The 20,899-nt window shown below is 45.2% G+C and overlaps 1 protein-coding gene and 1 long non-coding RNA gene across 2 annotated transcripts; both read right to left on the bottom strand.

Annotated features, from left to right (window-relative positions):
* Window positions 1-396: 396 nt before the first annotated feature.
* On the bottom strand, window positions 397-20,577 carry LOC109386794 (uncharacterized). Its single transcript, XR_002124847.1, has 3 exons — window positions 20,317-20,577; window positions 19,848-20,010; window positions 397-479 (listed from the first exon to the last, which is right to left on the bottom strand). It is a non-coding gene; the product is annotated as an uncharacterized LOC109386794 (long non-coding RNA).
* Window positions 10,647-13,188, bottom strand: LOC109386793 (beta-defensin 106-like). The gene is made up of 2 exons (XM_019650299.1): window positions 13,140-13,188; window positions 10,647-10,857 (listed from the first exon to the last, which is right to left on the bottom strand). The coding sequence occupies exons 1-2, from the start codon at window positions 13,186-13,188 to the stop codon at window positions 10,661-10,663; spliced, it is 246 nt and encodes an 81-aa protein (XP_019505844.1). The 3' UTR covers window positions 10,647-10,660.
* Window positions 20,578-20,899: the final 322 nt, after the last annotated feature.

The following is a 20,899-nucleotide window of genomic DNA, read 5'->3' as shown; positions in this document are numbered from 1 at the left end:
GAGGAGGGGCTGTCTCACTTGACATCATTGCCTCTGGCTACCAGGTTTGAGTGCAGCCCAGAGGCTGTAGAAGTGGCCTCCATACTTGTGCCTCCCAGCCTCCCAGGTGTCACTGACCCATCCCAGGGTGGCTGTAAGACCCCTGTGACCTTTCTGATGGGCTGGGCAGCCTGAGCCATCCACACAGTGTCTGCGTGAAACCCAACCTGTCCTTACTGTCAGCCACTGCCCAGCCTCTGCCCCACCCATCCAGTCATCGGGTGGGTAGAGGTGTCACCTTCCCATCCATTCACTCACGATACGTTTCCGGGGTGGGTGAACTCGTCACAGGTACGGTGACTTACCCTTGTAAGGGGGAGTGTGTGGTAAGAGGTAGTGTTTTCCTCGGTGGAGTAGCCAGTGGGGCTCACTTGCCCCTTCTGCAGGTGCTCTGGGACCCTCCGTGCCTTCGTGGGTAACATACCTGGCCCGGGACAACCCTGTTGGAGAGAGAATACACAGCAGAGAACTTTCTGAGCTCTCCATTCAGCTGACCCATGAAGTCGAGGCACATTCACTCTAGCGGGGGAGGTAGCGTGTGGGGGGACGGCATGGGAAGTTGCTGCCCCATGGGGTAGTTTCAGTCGTAGAGGATGGGGAGTCCCAGGCCCCACTGCACAGCAAAGTCTGTAGTTATCACAGCGTTGTGCACAGTAAAATCTGTTAAGAGGGTCTCAATCTCATGTTACGTGTTCTTATTACACACAAACGTAAACACAAAGGGACACAGGGAAACTTTGGGGGGTGTTGGGTATGTCTATTCCCTTGGCTGTTAGGGGTGTTTGCATATGTCCAAACTCATCAAACTATACGCGTTAAATGTATGCAGTGCTTTGTCTGCCAATTACATACCTCCATTATTCTGTAAAAATAGAGAAAGTGGAGCATGGGTTAGAGTGGTTTGGCAGGGGGTAAATGTAATTTGTGTGTGTGCACATTAGTATGCACCGTGTATGTGCGTGTGAGAGAGAGACAGAGAGAGAGAGAGAGAGAGAGAGAGAGAGAGAGAGAGAGAGAGAGAGAGAGAGAGAGGTGATGCCCAGAGCACTCAACAGTGGAGTCTTCCAACCTGGAAGTGATCACTGCAGAGACCTGGCCCCCATGCCCAGGTGACAGTTCCCATTTACCTGGAAACAGCAGGGCCACTGATGGCGGGAGGCATGGCTTCATGTGGCCGAGGGGACTGCAAGCCTGGCAGGTCTGGGTGACCCCACAGAGAGCAGGGCTCCCGTTATAGCTGAGCTGGTGGAGTGCAAGGGAGCAGGGGAAGAGCTGCATTCAGAATAATTTCCCGGTCACAAGGGACACGTGCAGACACATTCCTTTCCCATGCTAGGGAACAAACGTTAAGCCATTTTTCTCAGGAAGTGAGTATTATGCCTGAATGCCTTGAGTGGGCTTGGTGAATAAGAAAGGACAGGGACCGAGAAGAATAGCAAAGAGAGGAGAGAGGCAAAATAAATATGTCATTAACATAAAATCACCAATTTCCTCAAGTGCTATTCGTTCAAGTGGTGACATAAATGAAGCCATTATAGTGCTTCTGTCCTGTCTTCTGAATGTATTTATCTTAGTGTAAAAAAAAAAAATCATGCAGGAAAAGACAACACTTCAGGTATGACCTGATTTTCAAACCTGTCATTTCTGCAAGTTCCACAGGCGGTGCCCACGCCAGTCCCAGCTTCCACTGCTGCTCCTGCTCCCCGAGTCTCTCCCTGTCCCTCGGCTCCTCCACGGCTCAGTCATCTCTTTGCCTCCTTATGACTTTAATTTTCTGACTCTTCTTCATCTCACCCCACCCTTCTATTGTCCTCTTTCCCCCGAACACCTGACTATGGATGCCATTGGGTCCAATTCAGTAGGCTTTAAATAATTCTGAAATTGAGTCTGGGTTCTCTTCTGGTAATAACGAAGCAGCAGGCCCTTCTCCCCTCTCCTTAGCGGGCATGCGGCTGTACGTTGTTGCATCATCTCAGAAATGCACCACCCAGGCAGCCTGTCCCGGACTCAAGCACAGAAGCACAGACTGATTTAAGAGAGTTCTAACCATATGACATCTACTAAAGCATCAGCCACCCGAGAAGGGCAGTGTTTATCCCCTGTGTCTCCTCTGCATGCACACTTTGGTCCAGAGAAAATGTCTTCATGTAAATGAAAATAGTTGGTCTCCACCTGGAGGCAGGTGAAGGTGGATGGACAAAGGCAGCAGCAGCAGAGACTTGGGCCTCAGAGAAGCAACGGTGAAGGATAGAAGGTCTGGGGCTGCGAACAGATGTGCACAGGGGTCCCAGCATCACCCCGCACCACCGAGCGGCCCTTAGGTCTCCAGACAGGTTCCACACGAGCGAGCACCGAGGGGCTGTCAGACATGGCGTCAGCACCACTCACATCCTTTTATTTTTAGACATTAGAAAATCTTCCGATTCCAAGAGGCACTGGGGACGCTGGCAGGGATGGGAGGCAGCTGGCCCGTGATAAGGGGCATCAGTCACTGAGGCCACCAGATGCGGACAACTGGATGCCGGACAAGGTAGATGCTCAGGAGGGGGGATGGGACGATGCTGTTACCTCCACTCCCGGTGCGGCTTTCTCTGATTCCCTCATCTACACGCTCTTTGTGCTTCTATATCCCAGTCCAGAAGCTATTTATTACAGCTGTGTTTATATCTATTTAAGTGTGGACTCGGGATCTTTTGCCAGAGATGCAAATTTTAGAGCACACAGGCAATTTATTCCTACAGATGTTTGACTTCCCTATTAAAGGAAATAAAAAGCTCAATCTAATATTCAGACATTAATAGTGATGAATTATGAATCGAAACATAACAGTATTTTGATAATCACCACTCAGCTAGAGGATTGTTCTAGTGCGTTACAATCATTTGATCTAATTAGATGAAGACATTGAGCCCCAAACAGTCACATCTGATGTCCTCTGTCTAGATCTTAAGGTACAATAAACCTTCCCTGCTACTTCTGAAAAGAACAACCTTGAAAATGAGGGACCAGAGAAAAGACTGTTCTGCTCTTCGATAGACAAAGGTCAGTGAAGCCATTCCAAAGGTAGCAGTGTTACATCTGCCCTAACAGGACAGAACAATTTTCTGAGCTCCTGTTCTCTTCCACCAGCATCCTGTGTTCTAGAAAAACTATACAACAAATTACCTGCTAAAAGCCACATCCACCCTGATGGGGAGGAGAGCAGAACCCATTACAGCGTATTCTAATCATTGTTTCTGCCTCTTTTTAAAATGTAGGTCCATGTTCTTTTGCTGTTACGCCATGAAATTAACATAATGTGACTTTGTAATTCCCTTCCGCACTGAGACTAGCAGCCATTAACATGAGTATGTGAATTATACTTGGGGGGGGGGTGAGGGCTATTTCAGAATCCAAGCCCATTAGAAAGTGGAAGGATGGGATATCAGGACAGCGAGCAAAAGCCAGGGTTCTTCAAGGCAAAGCAGGAGGTAAGGCCAGTCTAATTTTTTCTGGTGATGAGCTAGTTTTCTTTCTACTTGTTATCATCACCCCAGCCGTTACTTCTGTTGGTGTCAATTCAAGTCTGAAGAAGCCCCTTGCTTTTCTCTACTGCCATCTGGGAAGTCCAGCATGTCTGCTCTGTTGGCAAAACATCAAGTTGGAAATGAGACAAAAAATAATGGTAGAATGGGGCCAGATGTTGGTTCTCTGCTTGTAGGTGTTGCTTGAATGGCCATATCGCAGATCCCCGAGGCTGTCCGCTAAGTGGTGGGGCTCGGACTCCAGCAGAGCCTGCTATGCTGCCCCTGATTTGTGCTGGGAGGTGGGGGTCATGCCTGGTCCTCGAACTAGCCTGAGACTTCAGGAAAGCCATTTGTCCCTCTGAGCCTGGGTTTCTGCACCTAAAAAGGTTGGATGATGCCCCTTGGCATGACTAATTCATTGTGAGAATTGTGAGAATCAGAAGAGATTTTGGACATGAAAGTCCTTTGTAAAATACAGAGTGTGAGAATACTGAAGAGGGACGCCCACGTGATAAGTGAGCCAACTTAATGCCACATTGTCCTCCAGCCTGTTGTATTTGCAGGGCTGTCTGGCAGCTTCCGCCCTCCCCTGTCACTGGTGCGGTAAGATCTAAAGACCTGCTCAGATTCACATCTGATTAGGGGCACAGCATGTAATAGGCAGCATAGCAAGTATAAGACACCATCCATGGAGACAAACGACCAAACGCAGTATGTGGATCTTAGGATCCTAATTCTCAGAAACCAACTCTGACGAAAGCACGCTTATGAAACAGTCAGGGTCTTCTGAACGCTGACTGGCTATGAAGTTACATGAAGGAATTTGTGCTGATTTTTTTCCAGGTGGGGAAATAGTGCTGTGATTATATTTTTAAAAAGAGTCCTTTTCTCTGAGTTACATATTCCAAAGCATTTTCTGAGGAGGTGATATGGCATCTTCAGTATTCTTGGAAGTCATCTGGGAGGGGGAGCTTATCAAGAGATGAGACGAGCTAACCGCATCCTGAAACTGGGGGGCGAGGCTACATGAATTTTCCTGTGCTACGATATTTGGCCAAAAAGGGCCCAGTTCAGCTTAACAGCTCACACGTGGCGTTGTGCACAGCTGTCAGGAGGCAAACGTATCAGGTGGCCATTCCTATTGATTGTAGCGGCTATTGACACTCATTGGCTAGATGGTTATCTCCCTAGTTGTTCAGAAAAGGGTGATATTCTCATTCTATTATTCTTACTTTATTTATTAGCTGGGATACTTTTCTAGAGAGAAGGTTTTCATCATGAATCCTTCGGTTACCCTGAAATACAGGACATCCAAGTCAAATGCTCTATTACTCCCTTTCCTTACCCGTTTTCAGGACAGAACCTGGATGTAGCCACCCAGCGCTACCCAGGGCAGTGCCGCTCTCTGCTGCCACCTGCTGGATGTGACCCGCACAGACATCCACTTGGGTCGACCCCTTTGTTTGCACCCTTCTCATCCTCTATCATTTTTCTTTGTTTTTCTGCCCAGAAATCTATGTTTTGAATTATAATGCATGCCAAACAAACTTCACTTAATATTGATTTATTTTCCATTTAAATGAACAAAAGACATAAATAACTGCTAAGCAAAACGTCTGGCAAAACTTCTGATCAGAAAAGAAAACCAACGTTATCAGGTTCAGTTGAAATGATTCAGGCCAAAAACAAAGCAACAAAACAAAACAAAACATGCTCACTTAGGCTTGTGGCTGATCAGATATATTTTTTGGTTCAGATTTTAAAGTGTTGAAACCTACACTGAACCCACGTTACTGCCCTCCCTTATCACAACCAGAGACGGCCGGTGGCGCCCAGGATGAGCCTGCCCTCTGCCGCGCTGCCTCTGCCGTGGTGAGAGCTCGCAGCAGACCCACGTCTCATAACTGGACCAGCGGCTGCCCCGGGGACGTTCTAGGGGACATTCCTCAAGAAGGGACCGCGGCGGCGACCCGGGGGCCAGCAGCAGCGGGTTTCAGGGTTTCACAGGATTCAGTGAGATGGCCTTCCATGTTTTCAAGCAGCATTTATAGGTGTTGGGGCACGTTCCAATCCTGTGTTCCTCTCGTTTACAATTCCTCCGGCAGCGGGCAGTCCCATAGCCACATATCTTGTCTACATCAAGGTCACTTCTCACTAAATAACAGAATAAGTCAGTGTGGTTAACTGTGCCCAGGGACAGGAGGCAAGACATTGGCAGCCGGGCTTTTGTGGGGAATGACTGCAATTGATGATGGAGAATGTTTGAGGTCCCCAAAACATCGTCAGATTCCTAGGCCTGCCAGGAAGAGACCATCGTGACTCACCTGTCAGCCTGGGAGGCCTGGAACCAGGTACCAGGCTGGTTTTTCCAAGAGAGCTCTGTGAGCTGTGGCCCATAAAGCCAACTTACTTCCTCAGATTGGATTCTACACACTTCATTTTCAAATCGCCGTTCCCGTCAAAGCCCAGGTCATAGAACCAGGACTTCCACTTGTGTCTTATTACGAGGAGAAGTTTTCTTATTGAACTTATGCAAATAATGATATTGCCATAAAAATAAGAATAAATAGTAGTTTCCTAATTTTAGAATGATCAGGCATGAAGAAAAAAATAAATGTTTCATTTCTGTTCCCAAAAGTATAACGGACTAAATTGTTATGGGTGTAGAATCTAAGAGAAAAGGGAAAGGGGTTCCTTATAAGCAGAAAACAGAACATTAAAGGGCAGCGATGTTCTAAAACAATAATCATAAAAACCCTCATCATTCTGCATCAGTTCATTCTGTCCCATGTAATTAATTCTTGTTCTGCTTGGTCAGCCTCTCCACTAGAGTTCTTAAAATCCTTACTCAGTCCAGTGACACGATCTCAAAGTTATTCAAGCAAATGCCATCATGAAGCATCTAGGCCTGGAGCTGACTGCAAAGGGAAGAATCAGCAAAACAAAAACGAGCTGTGCAATTTTTCAACACGGCAAATGTTATGAGCAGACTCAAATGTTGGGCTGTCGGAAAAGTCATGACGTATTTTTCCTGTTTTTCACTGCAAAAATGCGTCATGACTTTTCCGACAACCCTATATATCTATTCTCTCTTTGCTGCATAAAAAAAGAAGCCAAAAGTATATAAGCTTAAATTTATGCTTATCAATGAATGTTTCCACAGTTTATCTCATTTAGAAATGATCTAGCTATTTAATGAATATCAATTGCTTTATTAACATAGCATAAATTTATGGGTTCAAGTTACCAAAAATATTTTTGAAACTGTTTTTAGGCAGACGTTATAAAACATAATTAGTGTCAAAAATCCATTTATAAAAATTTGTATGCCCCTCACATCCACTTAATACATGTGGTCTTTATAATCAGGCTTTGATGGTTCATCATTTCTCCTGATATCATAAACATTAAAAGGATAACAAAGGAATATGATGAACAATTTGATGACTACAAATTTGATAACTTGAAACAAACCAATCTCTTCAAAAATGCAGACTACCAAAACTCATGCAAAGAGAAATAAATATTCTGAAGAGGCCTATAGTAAAGAAATCGAACCACTAATTAATAAGCTTCCAACAAAGAAAATACCAGATTCAGATGGTTCCCCTGGTGAATTCTAACATAGATTTAAGATGAAATGATGCAAATTCTCCACAATCTTTTCCAGAAAACAGGGGCAGAGGGACTACTTCCTAAATCATTCTATGACGCTCAGCATAACCCAACCAACAAAAACAGACAGAGACAATGCAAGAAAGCAAAATAAAGACTCCGGGCAAACACAAAAGAGAAATAAGAGGCTTAATTCTCCCTGTTGAAAATAAGGGAAGAGATTTCTCTCCCCTCTTTTTCCTTTGAGCATTTACTTTAGAAAACTTGGAATTACAAGTTGTTCTCATCTCTTTGAAATGAGTATGAACCTTTTTGAAGACTAGATAGGCCTCATGCCAGCTTTGTGACTAAGGGATGTCTTTCTCAAGGACATGGCAGCATCTCTGGAAGGGTAGGAACAGAACTTCAGTGGGTGCCTGCCTCCAATTTCCAAAATGACTTCCTGTCATAACGATATGAGGAGTTTGTTGTTCTTCTGAATAGCCAATAAGCTAACACGACTGTCACTCCAATTCCAGATGAAGTTAGGATAACTGTGTGACAAGCAGTGCTGTCTAGTCCTCTTTTTTGAGGATTGGTTGTTACCGTGTATGTAACGAGCTGTATCTGCCTGGGTTAACAAGGGTTGAGGTCCCTTTCTGCTTTGGCCATCTCTTAGTGGACTGCTGTGCTATGTATCACATCTTGCTTTAATGCTTATTCGAGAATAAAAGTGTTTTATTTTTTCTGCTGCCTTTGTGGATACGATTTCTGTGTTGGGAGAAGATTTTGTTTTTAATTATATTTCTACAAAAGACATATTTCTCATAAACATAGATGTAACAAGCCTCAACACAGTATTATTATTGCAAATCAAATCCAACAATATAGAAAGGGAATTATACACCACAGCCAAGTATGGTATTGTGAGATTCGTCTATCTGTCATCTATCACCTATCATCTACGTATCTATATCTATCTATCATCTATCTATCATCTCTCTATCTATCTATCTATCTATCTATCTTTCTATCTATCCATCTATCATCTATCCATCAATCACCTATCATCTATCTACCCATTCCTGCTTTCCACATTAGAGTGGGGAAAACAGGTAGGGAATGAATTACTGCATTTTTACAAGAATTCTGCTGTGCTTGAATTTTAACAAGGGCTCCTCCCACTCACCCCCACCCCACCCCTTGAAGCATGAGGCTTTGCCCCAGCTTTCCGTCAGAGGAGACCTAGTCAGAGTCCAGGCTGTCACTACCACCCACAGGTAACGAGGACTTCTCTCCCTCCCTCCCATGATGTCAGGGAGGCCACAGGCACTTCCTACACTGTCCACCAGGGCTGTGATCAGTGGAGGCCCAGGAGGGAGCTGGAAAGTTGCCTTTTCTCCTCCTTGGCTACTGTACTCCGTGGAAGGAGGTCATTGTTCACAGACCACAATCAAGGCGCGTGGAATTATGCTCACTTCTTTGAGAGTGGAGTAGCTACATAATTTGGAATTATTCTGCATGAGAGAGCTGTCTCTTCTCATTCATTCATTCATTCATTCAGTCTCTTATCTTTACCAATATGAACCCATGGCCATAGATATTTATTTTATACTTTGAGTTATAATCCAGTATACTTTTATTATTATTATTATTATTATTTGCTCAAATTACTTCAGCTTTGGTCATAAGGAGCACTTTCAGTTGGCTTTTCTGTTTCTTTGACACACCATGTCATTTGTTTGTTTGTTTGTTTGTTTGTTTGTTTGTTTGTTTGGAGTATGTGCATATGGTCTGGGACTCCAACTTGTTCTGGATTTATCTTGTATATTTCCTGCTCCAGTCCTAAAATTAGCCATTTCTCCAAGGATCTTTGCCTCATTCTTTTGGAGAATAAAACAAAAAACATCACTGGGTTTTAGAGAAATTAAAATCACAACGATTTGTCAATCCACACTAACCGGACTGGCAAAAAAAAATGTAAAAAAAATAGTGACCGCTATTTTCAACCAGTGCTGGTTAAAATGTGGATAAGCTAGCTCACTCTTACATTGCTGGTGGGGATGTAAAATGGGCAGCCACTCTGAAAAACAGTGTGCATTCTCTTATAAAAACTAAACTTGCAACTAACTTAAGACCCAGCAACTGCACTCCGGGACATTTACTACTCCGAGTAATGAAAACTTATGTTTGCTCAAAAAACTACAAACGGAAATGTTTGTAACAGCATCATTCCAATCAGCGCCCAACTGGAAACAACTCAGGTGCCCTTCAATGGTGAAAAGCTAAACAAACTGTGGTCCATCCGTACTGTGAAATACTGCTCGGCAACACAAAGGAAAGAACTGCTGACACACACCCAACCACCTTGAAAAATCTACAGGGAATCGTGCTGAGTAAAACACCAATCCTCAAAGCTACCTAGTGTATGATCCCCTTTAGATGACATTTCTGAAAGGACAAAATTGTATGAATGCAGAACAAATTAGTAGGGCCAGGAGTTAAGGAGGAGATGGAGGCAGGAGCGGAGAGGGCGTGGCTCTAGAAAGCCAACATGTGTGGTCTCTATGGTGACGGACTCATTTTGTATCATTGGGAGAATATTCTGGTGGTAATACTGCACTACAGTTTTGCAAGATGTTGCTATTGGGGAAAATTGGTTAAAAGAAACACGAGATGTCTCTATCATTTTTTACAACTCTATGTGACTCTATAATTATCTCAAAACAGAAAAGTGTTAGCAAAAGGGTCATTGATTCCAATAGGATTAAGTACATTGACCTTGGGGAATTAAAAGGGAGATAAGGTAAGATCTCTCACCCAGCAGGGAACCGAGGCTGATGATCTGAAGCCTTGGAAGTCCTTACTGGAACTAGGTAATGTAAGAGCTTAGTGTCACTGGGTCATTGGCAGTTAGCCAGTTCCTAGGAAAATAGAATGTCAAGGTTGGATCAGGTTTCAGGTCACTAATGCTAGATATTTATGATCCCTCTGGCCATCAGCAAATTTGAATCCAGACTTATGGATGTGAAACAAATTCATTGGAAGTATTTAACTGCCTCCAATTTAAAAGCATAGAGTTAAGAGAATTAATTCAGACAGGGGTGTAACATGAGGGTTTTCATAAGTAGATTATCCAACTATCTTATTATTAATATATTATTAATATAACTATGCATCTTGACATATGTTCATTTCTCTATCTACTTGCCTATCTGTCTATCATCATCACCATCATCATCATCTATTTCAACAGATGGTTGGGGCTATTTGCCTGAGAGCAAGTGACAGTTTGTTGATTTATAGTCTCTTGGACTCCCCTTTTAAAAGAAATACCAGATGGCGTTGGGACAATTCCCTCACCAAAACAATACAGAAAAATAATCCAGGAGGGAGGGGCCATCGAGATGAACTACTCATGTTCCTCTTCTTAGTGAAGCACTTGACAAATTGATAAAAGACAGTCATTTATTTTTATTGAAGTGTCTTACAGAAGAAGCCAGAGGAAGAGGGAGACGCAGCTAGGTCATTCGTGTTGCTCTGGGAAGTCTACTGTTCCACGTTGATCTTTTTTTTTTCCTTTTTGAACATGGTTGGATTATCAGACAGCATTGCCGAGCCTTCTGGCATAAAGCAACAAGTTCTTCATTTTTCTTACAAGAATTCAAGCATCTCCCATTAAGATTGTGGCATTTCTCATCAAAAAATGCATTCCTGGCTACACAAGGAAGGAGTCACCGGGATTAATTCTCATCTCAGACATGTCTGGTTACCAGATACAGTCGAGTAACTAGTTAGTGAAGATGTCTTTACAAGCTGGCAGAGCTCTTTCTGCTGTAAATGAGCTGGCACAGAAATGTTTTCTACCTGATTTTTCAGGCCAGAAAGAAGAGCTCTGTCTCCCAGTGTTTTGGATGGGAGTGGGGGGCTTTGGGATTCAACAGCTATTGGGTGATCATCAAACACCTTTAGAGTCAATAACTCCGTGCCCCCACACACACACTCCCACCCCCCACCCCGCCACGTACTCTCAAAGTGCTACGTTGTGAAGAGTAGAGCAGTCTGAGATTGGGGAGATAGCCTGAGACTGGGTAAAAGGAGAATAAATAGACAGAAAAAGTTCTCCACAGTGTATAGACATAAAGAGACTGCTTAAAACGGCTCAGTCTGGTTTCCCCTTCACATCCCGTCAGCTGTGTCAAGAGCAGGGCCGAGGATGTTGGGAATGACTCTCCAAGCCTCCTCCTGGGCTAGTCTGCACCGAGTACCAGTTCTGGCCCGAGTGCTTTGTCGGTAGCAATCGTAACAGCAGCCAGCTTCACGTTAAGGACAGACAACAGATCAGAATCAACATTTTAGAGTTGCCTAATTTGGGTATAAGTAATGAAAGAGTCAGATTGCAATTAATGTCAACATATAAGGTGCCTGATCAACATACATGTGACTAGAACCAGATGGACTGGTGTCAGCATGTGCAGTGGTCATAGCTCTCATTGGCATAGGATTTCATTAGGACAAATACCCCAGTATTTCAAAGCTCGGTGGGCCGTGGCTCCCCCTCCAGGGGCCTGTCCTCTCCTACTGCTGTCAGACTACCTCAGGCTAGAGGTGCTGGTCCTCACTGACTACAGACCTTGTACTGGATCCCACTCAGGGTGATGGTCGAGAGGAAGCTTCTGGAAAGGGGAAGCACATCTGTGCCCACGAGGCTTCTAATGCATCATCACAGACGCCCATCCAGAGGTTAACGTACCTCTGTGGTGCATGTGTGGGTGCATAGGACACATCGATAGTACATTTTCATTTACTTATGTTAGACCATCACATATTCTATAACCTGTATTGTGCTGACTAATTATATGATAAGTCTGAGCAATCCGATAAAGAAACCTTTGGTCACTTCCCATGTGTGCATCAAAGCCAGTGCAATGAATGTCTCCCAGAAGGTCTGGGGGCGTCATATCCTTGACACAGAATCTACACACACAGGCTTGGTGCAGAACCGACCAGAGGCACGCACAGCAGCTGTGAACGTTCTGACCACCACACAGGAGGTATTGCTAGCACCTGACACAAATTTGGACTCACGGTGGTTTCTGGAAAGCCATTTCTTCTGCCGTCTGGGACCTGGAGTGAGTCTAGTCTTGGACTTTAATTGTGGGGAAGACCCAAAATTAAAGGAGCCATTGAAGGTTCCCAGGGACAGGAGAAACTGGTGACAGTTCTGACCGGGAAGGACACATCCTCTCACTGTAGCAAGACGGAGTGGGCTCAAATCCTGGCTTCACTCCTGCTTCTACGTATGACTTTGAGCATCTGCTTAGCCCATCTGAGTCTCTCTATCTGTAAAACAGGTGTAAAATGGGCCTACCAAACCCAAAGTGTTGCTCTGAATGTCACTAAGTAGAGTAGGGTAGAGTCTCCCTTAAAGGCGCTGGCATTGGAGAGCTAAATGCATCTCATCGTGAAGTTTTTGTCACAGTATCCAGCTCTACAGTACATGATTAAAAACGACAGTTTAAGTTTCATTATTCTACCTAATGCCATGCCTAGCATGAACGCACAGTGTCTCTAAGCTCCAGTCCTTCTATCTTCCATTCCTTGCTTTCTCTGTCTCTCTTTCATACCTGTCTTAATCTCTATCATGACTGTTATTTTTTAAAAATATCCATAGATGGCTACCCTTGCTTTACATTGTTTTCCCCCAAATTTTTCTTTTTGTTAGTGAGCATGAGGCTAGGGGTCAAAAGCATCTTTTCCGGCATACCTGTATTTCTGCAGACCTGTAACACCCCATCCTACATAATAATGGAATATGCAAAAGATTTCTGGAGAGGCATTAGGCAAAAGGTGCCTCCTGCAGCAAGCGGTACCCGGCAGCGCCACGGGAGCCAGGCGCCTTGGCAGTCCCGAGCTGACGGTGCCCACGTCCTCCCTGAGGCAGACCTTCTCTCTGGGCCACCCCCTCTGATACCCTTCCTGCAAAGGTGTGCATTTTACCTGGGGCCAGAAAGAAGAGGAGAGCAAAGAGAAAAAGGAGCGTCCTCATGACTTGCAGGGTCTTGAGAGGTCCGCCCAGCGTCCATGGGACAGAGCAGCTAACACCCACATTTATACATTTTTCCAGACCAAATACCATCTTGATCAGCGAGGCATGCCAGAAATCTCTCTGCGCTCTGCTGGGCAGGGCCCACATACCTCTGTGGGCATCAGTCTGCAGCTCACTGGTTTTTTGATTCTGGAAAGTTCCCAAGAAGGAAAATGGGGATGTAAGGAGGATAGAGTGGGGTGTCCACTGATGAAGACATCTGAGACAGCAAGAAGGACAGGTCTGGAGCCTGGCAGTCTGGACTTCTAATCCTGACTGTGTTCCCTTAGCAGCTTCAGTTTACTCATGTGAAATAAGATTAATTACATAATATTACACCACAGGGGTGAAGAGCTGGCACTGAACTCCGATAGAATCTGAATTCCAGCTCCAATATCTATGAGCTGTACTCTCGGCAAACTGCTTGGCTGAGCATATGTGCCATTATTTATTTTAAAAACAGTATGCTGCACACTGTAAGTGCCAAATACGTCACCTTATTTAATCCTCAAACAGCTCCCTGGATAGGTGTGAGCTTACCAAATATTTGATTGAGAGTTCACATGTGTGTGTATAGTATTTCAATTGTTAAATATGTATATGAACCCAAATAGCCTTAGAAATCTTACAAAAGAACAAGTATCGTGGTTATTATTAATTATTCATTAATAATTATTAATGATTAACGTGGGTGCTACATTAGGGGAAAGTGGGAGAAGGCTAGATGGGAACTCTGTGTTATCTCTGCAACTTTTCAGTAAATCTAAAACTATCCCAAACTAAGAATTTTATTTAAAAAGACTATCAGGGGAAGTCCCATGTATCCTTGGCCTCAGTCACCATATTTTTGTTAGACATTTTTTTGTGCATACTGATTATCAATTATGAGTAATTCAGTTAAGAATGATAGACTGAAAATACAAATTTCCTCTATTCCCTCCCAAACTTCACTTAAAAAGATTTAAACCTATGAGACAAACTTCTAGATATTCTCAGTCACTCACGGTTTCGGTTATTTATTGTCTCATTATCCCATTTATTTCTGCTTTCACAAGTGGGTCTCTGTCAGCAAGTGTAGTTGGAAACAGAAATATGTCCTCATTGGACCATCTGAAACAGATGAACGTTAAAAGGCAATAGAAACTCCACTTGGTGTTAGGGTTTCGTGTGGCTTCTCATCCAAACCCAGGATGTACAGTGTCTCAGCCTGTTCAGTCAGCTGTAACGAAATCCCACAGACTCCGTGGCTTATAAACAACCAACATTCATTTCTCCCAGTTCTTGGACACCAGAAGTCCAAGATCGGGGGGCAGCGTGGTGGGGTTCTGATGAGGGCCCTCTGACAGGGGCAGACAGCTGACTTCTTCCTGTGTCTTCACACGGCAAAGGGGACAGGGAGCTCTCTGGGGTCACTTTTATAAGGGCACTAATCCCATCACCTCGCAAAGACCCCACCTCCTAACACCATCCCCTTCAGAGTTAGGGCTTCCACGTAAGAGTATCGGGGGACAGGAGCATTCAGACCACAGCATGCAGAGTTCTGTGTGAGATCTCACAAATAGCCAGCTAACTCTCCTGAGGAAAGCACAGCTTTGGACTCTTCTAGAAGAGCAGACTCCCTGTTTGTACCTCACTGTGGACGGGGCAGGTGCATCTGATCAGGCGAATTCTGTACACAGGGGTTAAGTGAGTTCCAGGACTCAGGGCTGATCGAGGAAGAGGCAGTGACACAAAACAAGCATTATTGGATGGCACCTGCACAAGGTCACAGGAAAGGGGAAGGCCCTCCCAGGAGGAGCCCTCCAGAGACAGTGGCCTATGGCCACCACCCTAAAGATCAAAGGAGCCCCCAGGGAGGAGGGGCATCAGAGAGGGACTCCTGTGTCTAGATGATGTCACTCAGCAGCAAGGCAGGAGCTCGGGGTCAGAGAGCTCAGAGGGTGACCTGGAGTCTCACAGCTACAGGGATTGTCTTATGTCTGGTTAGTAGAGTGGGTACAATTTTGTGGAAAACAAAAAGTAGGCATGTCCTCCATGGCTAAACAAATGCTTACTGGCGCTACACTCAAAGCAACTAGATGTGGAAGAATTCGAGTTTGGAACCAGACCCCAGGGGCTCTGAACTAACGAAGTCTAGCCCCTAGGGACCAACATACAGGGGCCGTGTTTGGCCCAGCAATACAACACGGAGGCCTTGTGACTCCCATGATGGGGAGAAGCCTTTAAATTTAGGTGGTTTCAGGGGTCATCTCATTTTTCTAAGATTAGAAGTTCACACTAGCTCAGAACCAGCTATGAAATTTTCTGGGCCTAGGGCAGAATGAAAATGCATGGTCCCATGCTCAAAAAGCATGAAAAACGTGTCACTAAAGCCACGAAAATATAAAGCTTTTTCCTTTACTCCCAGTTTTCTCCATCTGTCATAGTGCTTTTTATTTGCTATTTAATGTTGCATTTCCTCAGGCACAGGGACACTTGCAGACCCCCACAGGTACCTAGGGGGTCCCCTCACCTTGCTACTCTTCCAACAGGCGTGTGCCCCACACCCTCCTGCCAGCTGCTGCTAAACTGGGGTGACTTGTGCCAGAGAGAGTCAAGCCAGGCATGTCCCTTCCCATGGGCCTGCCACCCCCACCAGGGTGACTGGGCGACTCCCAAGGATACCCCAACCTCTACGTGAGGACACATATGTACTGAATTGGGGGAGGGGAGTTTCCAGCCTAAACCAGGGAGGGGTTCATCAATGCTGTGTCCTGAGACCCAGGTCCCAGAGGTTGCTGGGAAGGAGTAGAAAGGAGGAGGCCAGGTGGGTCCCAGGGTTTGTGAAGCCTGAACCCCCATGCCCCAGAAAGGTGAGGAGGGAAGCCAGGCGGGAAGATACAAGGTCGGACGATTAAGTTCGTGAACTCATCCTAGAAAAAGTGCTACATACTTCGTTGCTGAATATCACTATGGTCACCTTTGAAGCACTCCCCTTGGGAAGCTATGCACGGATGCCAGCGCCTAGTCCACCCTTCAAAGCAATTTTGGAACTCTTTTTCTGGAATGGCCATCACAGCTGTCATCGTATTACCCTTGATGTCCTGAATGTCATCAAAATGTCCTCCTTTCAATATCTCCTTTATCTTCGAGTAACGAAAGAAGTCATTGGGGGTCAGATCAGGTGAGTAGGGAGGGTGTTCCAATACAGTTATTTGTTTACTGGCTAAAAACTCCCTCACAGGCAGTGCCATGTGAGCTGATGCATTGTTGTGATGCAAGAGCCATGAATTGTTGGCGAAAAGTTCAGGTTGTGTAACTTTTTCATACAGCCTTTTCAGCACTTCCAAATAGTGAACTTGGTTAACTGTTTGTCCAGTTGGTACAAATTCATAATAAATAATCCCTCTGATAACAAAAAAGGTTAGCAACACTGTTGCAACAAGTTCGCGAACTTAATTGTCAGAGCGCGTATGGGACCTGAGCTCCAGGGCCCCAGCACAGGCTCTTCATCCCATCAGACTTCATTACAAAGCACATAGTCACAGGTAAAACTGTTAAGCATTTCAACACAGTGAGCAGAGCATTAAACCCCAAGGCTATGTGACCACACTCATCACAAGCCCACCAAGCTGGCCGGCTCCAGGTTACTAAAAATGCCTAAACACTGAAAGGCATTCGGCTCAACTCTACCCTCTAGTACATACGTACTAGCTTGTGTTCCTGATGCTGAGTTGTTAGCAAGGGTCAGAAACAAACATACAACTATCAGCAGTGTTGTGTTTTCCAGGCCAGGAAAGGTTCCTTATGAATTAGTGGCCTTGAAAAAAGTGTTTACAGAGAAGCTGGGCTCAGAGCTGGATAGAGAGGAATGGAACTGTGGTCCTAGTGACAGGAGCCAGACACACTGAAAAGCACTTGACACGCCTATTTCAGCTCATCCTCTCCGGAGCCTATGAAGTAGCTAATAATGTACCATTATTACATCCTATTTTAAGGATGAGGAAAGTGAGGTCCAAAAAATTAAGCAATCTGGGCTGGCTGAGTGGCTCAGTTGGTTAAGAGCTTGCTCAAGAGTTTGAGCTCTGAGCAACAGCGGTTCGAGTCAGCCCGAGCTGAGCAGCCGCTGAGCTGCCAACAGGTGGCAGGATGGCTCAGCTAAAAATAAAAATAAAAAAAAAATTAAGCAATCTGCTCAAGGTCATGTACTCAATAAATCAACCTGTCTGACGTCAGAGTCTACATTTGTAAATGATCTTATTTTTCATTCAAAAAATGAAGGACAGAGCATTGCGTAAGCAAAGGCAAGAGCAAGGGACTTATTTGGGGGGAGGGCGCAGTGGTAGGAATATTACTTCTGATACTTATGCTCTTAATGAATTAAATAGATGTGGTGATTTTGACTGATCTGCTGGGTGATATTGTGACCGGTCAGGGATTCAGGGCTAACTTGGCAGAATCATTGGTATCCCTCCTTTCTCCTGGTGACACTTACAGACAGGACAGATGAAAGCCGGGAGAGTGCTCGTCCACACTCCTGAGCGCACACCAGACTCCCTCTAAGCGTTCACATGTTCAAACCACATCTGCATAGTCATCACACTCGAGCCTCACAACAGCCTCGAGAGGCTGGCAGAATAACGGTGGTATCTGTCCGTGAGTGTCACTGGTCCTTATCTGATAGGTGAGAAAACCGAAGCTGGGAGAGGGGAGAGCGGAAAGGCGCCCCCACTTCCTGGACGGCAGGGCACAGCTGTACGTGGCCCCTAGTCTCCCAATTCCTGGCCTGCTGTTCTTTCCACTACCCCAGTCAGATCCCCAAAATACAAGCTTTATGGAGGCCAAGGGCTATCATCCATCATGTCTGTTTTTGATCCTGGGAAATGGAGCATAGAAATGGGTTTTCTTTATTGATTCACTTCACTGACCAAGAGCATATCACATTACTTTCAAATATAAGTGAGCCTCTTGTTCTCTCAAAGCCACCCCAAACCTCTGTCCTGAAGGGTCTTCCCTCAGCAACGGTCCCAAGCAGAAAGATGTTGTATTTTGTCTTCGTCTTTTTCTTCATTTTGGCTCAATTTCCATCAGGTAAATGAGAATGTGTGGCACTTTGAATGGGCAGAGCAGAATATTTGATGATTCTTCTATGTACCCCCCACAAAATTAAGAGTAATGGTCAGCTCCCCACCGCAGTTCTCATGGGAATTTCTTGAATCTGCAGGAGCATTTTCTAAGAGCAAACAGCTATTCCTTTTTTTTTTTTTTCCTTCTTCCTGGTTACCATGAGGGCTAGACTTCAGAAACAGAATAAAGCTGAACCCTTGCGACCTGCTGTCCTTGGGCAATGTTGTGTTACACGGTGTTATCTCCTACACAGATTTTAATTTCCAAATTCTGCTTTGTTTTGAACTCAGGGTGCCATGCAGGATTCAAGAATAACCAGGAATTCCAAGAAGGTAAGTTAGATCCCTTGTGTATAGTTTTTACTTCTAGGAGCTCTGGCCTGTCAGCTTTCTCTGACGTCGGGAGGCCAGGAGGTGATGGAGACAGTAGTGAAACTAGAACTGCATGAAATGCCAGCCCACTAACTCTTATCTTCTCCTCCCCTTGTTTCCAGTATCATATTTGGATTTTCCATTTCACAGAGAAATCTCTTCATTGCTGGATTGTCATTTTGGCCGTAGATATGTGAACCTGGTGGCTATTCTCATTAATCCATGGTGCTCGGTAAACCGAGGTCAAGGATCAAGCTTAGACTAGCCAAATAGCATTGCTCTGGAAACGTGCTTATCCATCTCGGCCAGACTCTGTCCCTAAATCCAGTAAAGGGTGTCACAAATGTATATCACTGGTCTAGGAAGGGCCAAACGAAGGAGTGAGGGTGGTTCAGTGAAAACTCGCCCCTATTACAGAAGAGGTGTTCATAACCAATAGTCCCCTGATCTTTTTTTGTGGAGTCATTTTACACAGGAAGAAAGCATATTATGAACAGAATGGAAAGGAATATTCTTGGGTAATTGCAAGCAAAATTTAGAAATGTTTAGACAGAATTTCAGAGTGAGAAAAACTAAGGTGGCTACTAGTCAATGAGTGCTGACCAAGCAATCAGGTATTCTGTGACCAACTTTATGTGGGTTATGTCATTTCATCTTCAAAACATCCCCCTGAGGTAGGTACTAGTATACGCACCATTTCCCAGATGATAAAGCAGAGACATAGATGAGATATTAAACAATTTTGCCCAGGGCTCACAAATAATAAGTGATAAGCTAGGCTTCCAACTCAGGGCACCAGAGTCACAAGCTTTAATTCTGTGATTCCCAACCAGGTAGAACAGCACTCAACAACACTCTTAAGCAGGGCTGGCAATCTTCCACAACCCGTGCGACACAGGCATTGAGCAACCCAACCACACATGCCCTGAGAAGCACAGATGCTGTCATAAGTAATCGCTTTGCTCACGCCACTGGGTGCCAACTGCAGAGAAGCCCTGCCTAAGAATGCATCCAGAGCAGGTTATCAGGGTGATGGGCGGGAGCACAGGTGTTCTTATTCTGCAGCAAATGGGCACCTAGCGATAGTCCCTGGCATTCCGAAGAGGAGGTGGGTTAGAAATGCCACATAATTCCAAGTCTTACTTGACTCTAAGGCTGAAAATGCTCATTCTTTCCTGAGTCGGCAGTAGGACAGGCTGAGGCACCAAAGCACAGCTGTTGGCAAATCCAGGTGAAGAGGCGGCGCTTCCAGAAGCCGGGGAATCGAGGCAGGTGCTAGCGCAGAAGATCCCAGGTGAGGGAGGAGCTGGGAATGAAGGGGTGAAAAAGAATAAAATTAGGAGCTGGAGGCAAACAGGGGTTGACGAGCTTGAGATTCAGCCATTGAGCTGAGAGGCCTTAGAGCCAAGAATTATATATAGTAGGGGTCTGACCAATGTCGTAGAGAGGGTCCCATTTATTTGTAAATGTGGTCAGGAAGCTCTCAATGCCATCGGCTGCGGGGAGGGCACCTTCAGCAGAGTTTCAGTTTTTGTCTTCCCTCACTCCCAATCAGGTATGTTAGAGTGAAAGTCACCAGGGACTTTGTTTCAGAGTTAATCGGAATTCTTACCTCAAGGTGTGCACAGCACCAACAGGAAGAGGAAGGTGACAGCCCGGGGTTATGAGAGCAGAGGCTGGGGGAACAGACTCGACTCTAACAGCGGGTGTCACAGAAGCAAATGGACAAACAAGGCAGTCCCCAGGGAACACAGCAAGTTGCAACACATGGAAGCGACACTAAGCACGAATACAAACAATCTCTGGGTTTGTACTCAGAAGTTACGTGGGCAGGCTCAGGAGATGCAGGGCAGGGCAATGCGATCGCACCCCAGGAATGGAGCACCTCTAGCTGGGTATGTCACTGAGCAGTCATCTGAGAGAGGAGCAGGGGTGAGGCGGGGAGCGTGAAGAGCAGGGAGACTGAAATGACGGGGATGGAAAAATGAGTTGTGTAGGGGCACAGCAGTCAGTAGTGGTACCAGCCTGTAAGGTTCAATGTTGTCCTGAGGTGACTAGGAAGATGGTGGTTAATGGGAAAGAAAAGAAGGGGTTACAATATAAATGCCGCCCCTGGAGAACCAGAGCAACAAATAAACGTTTCTTTGATGGCAAATACTACCTACCTGGTTCATGAACATTATCCTGAAAAATTA

This window comes from Hipposideros armiger, unplaced genomic scaffold, assembly GCF_001890085.2.
Source record: "Hipposideros armiger isolate ML-2016 unplaced genomic scaffold, ASM189008v1 scaffold_139, whole genome shotgun sequence".
Lineage (NCBI taxonomy): Eukaryota > Metazoa > Chordata > Mammalia > Chiroptera > Hipposideridae > Hipposideros > Hipposideros armiger.
Note: the sequence above shows the minus strand (reverse complement) of the source record. Positions and strands in the feature narration are given on the sequence as shown.

What these genes read in the sequence shown, in the direction of transcription:
- LOC109386793 (XM_019650299.1), bottom strand. Translation starts at nt 13,188, where the DNA reads ATGAGGACGCTCCTTTTTCTCTTTGCTCTCCTCTTCTTTCTGGCCCCA. An exon ending in CCTCTTCTTTCTGGCCCCAG is followed by an intron (nt 10,858 to 13,139) that starts GTAAAATGCACA and finishes TTCCTTGTGTAG; the next exon opens with CCAGGAATGCATTTTTTGAT.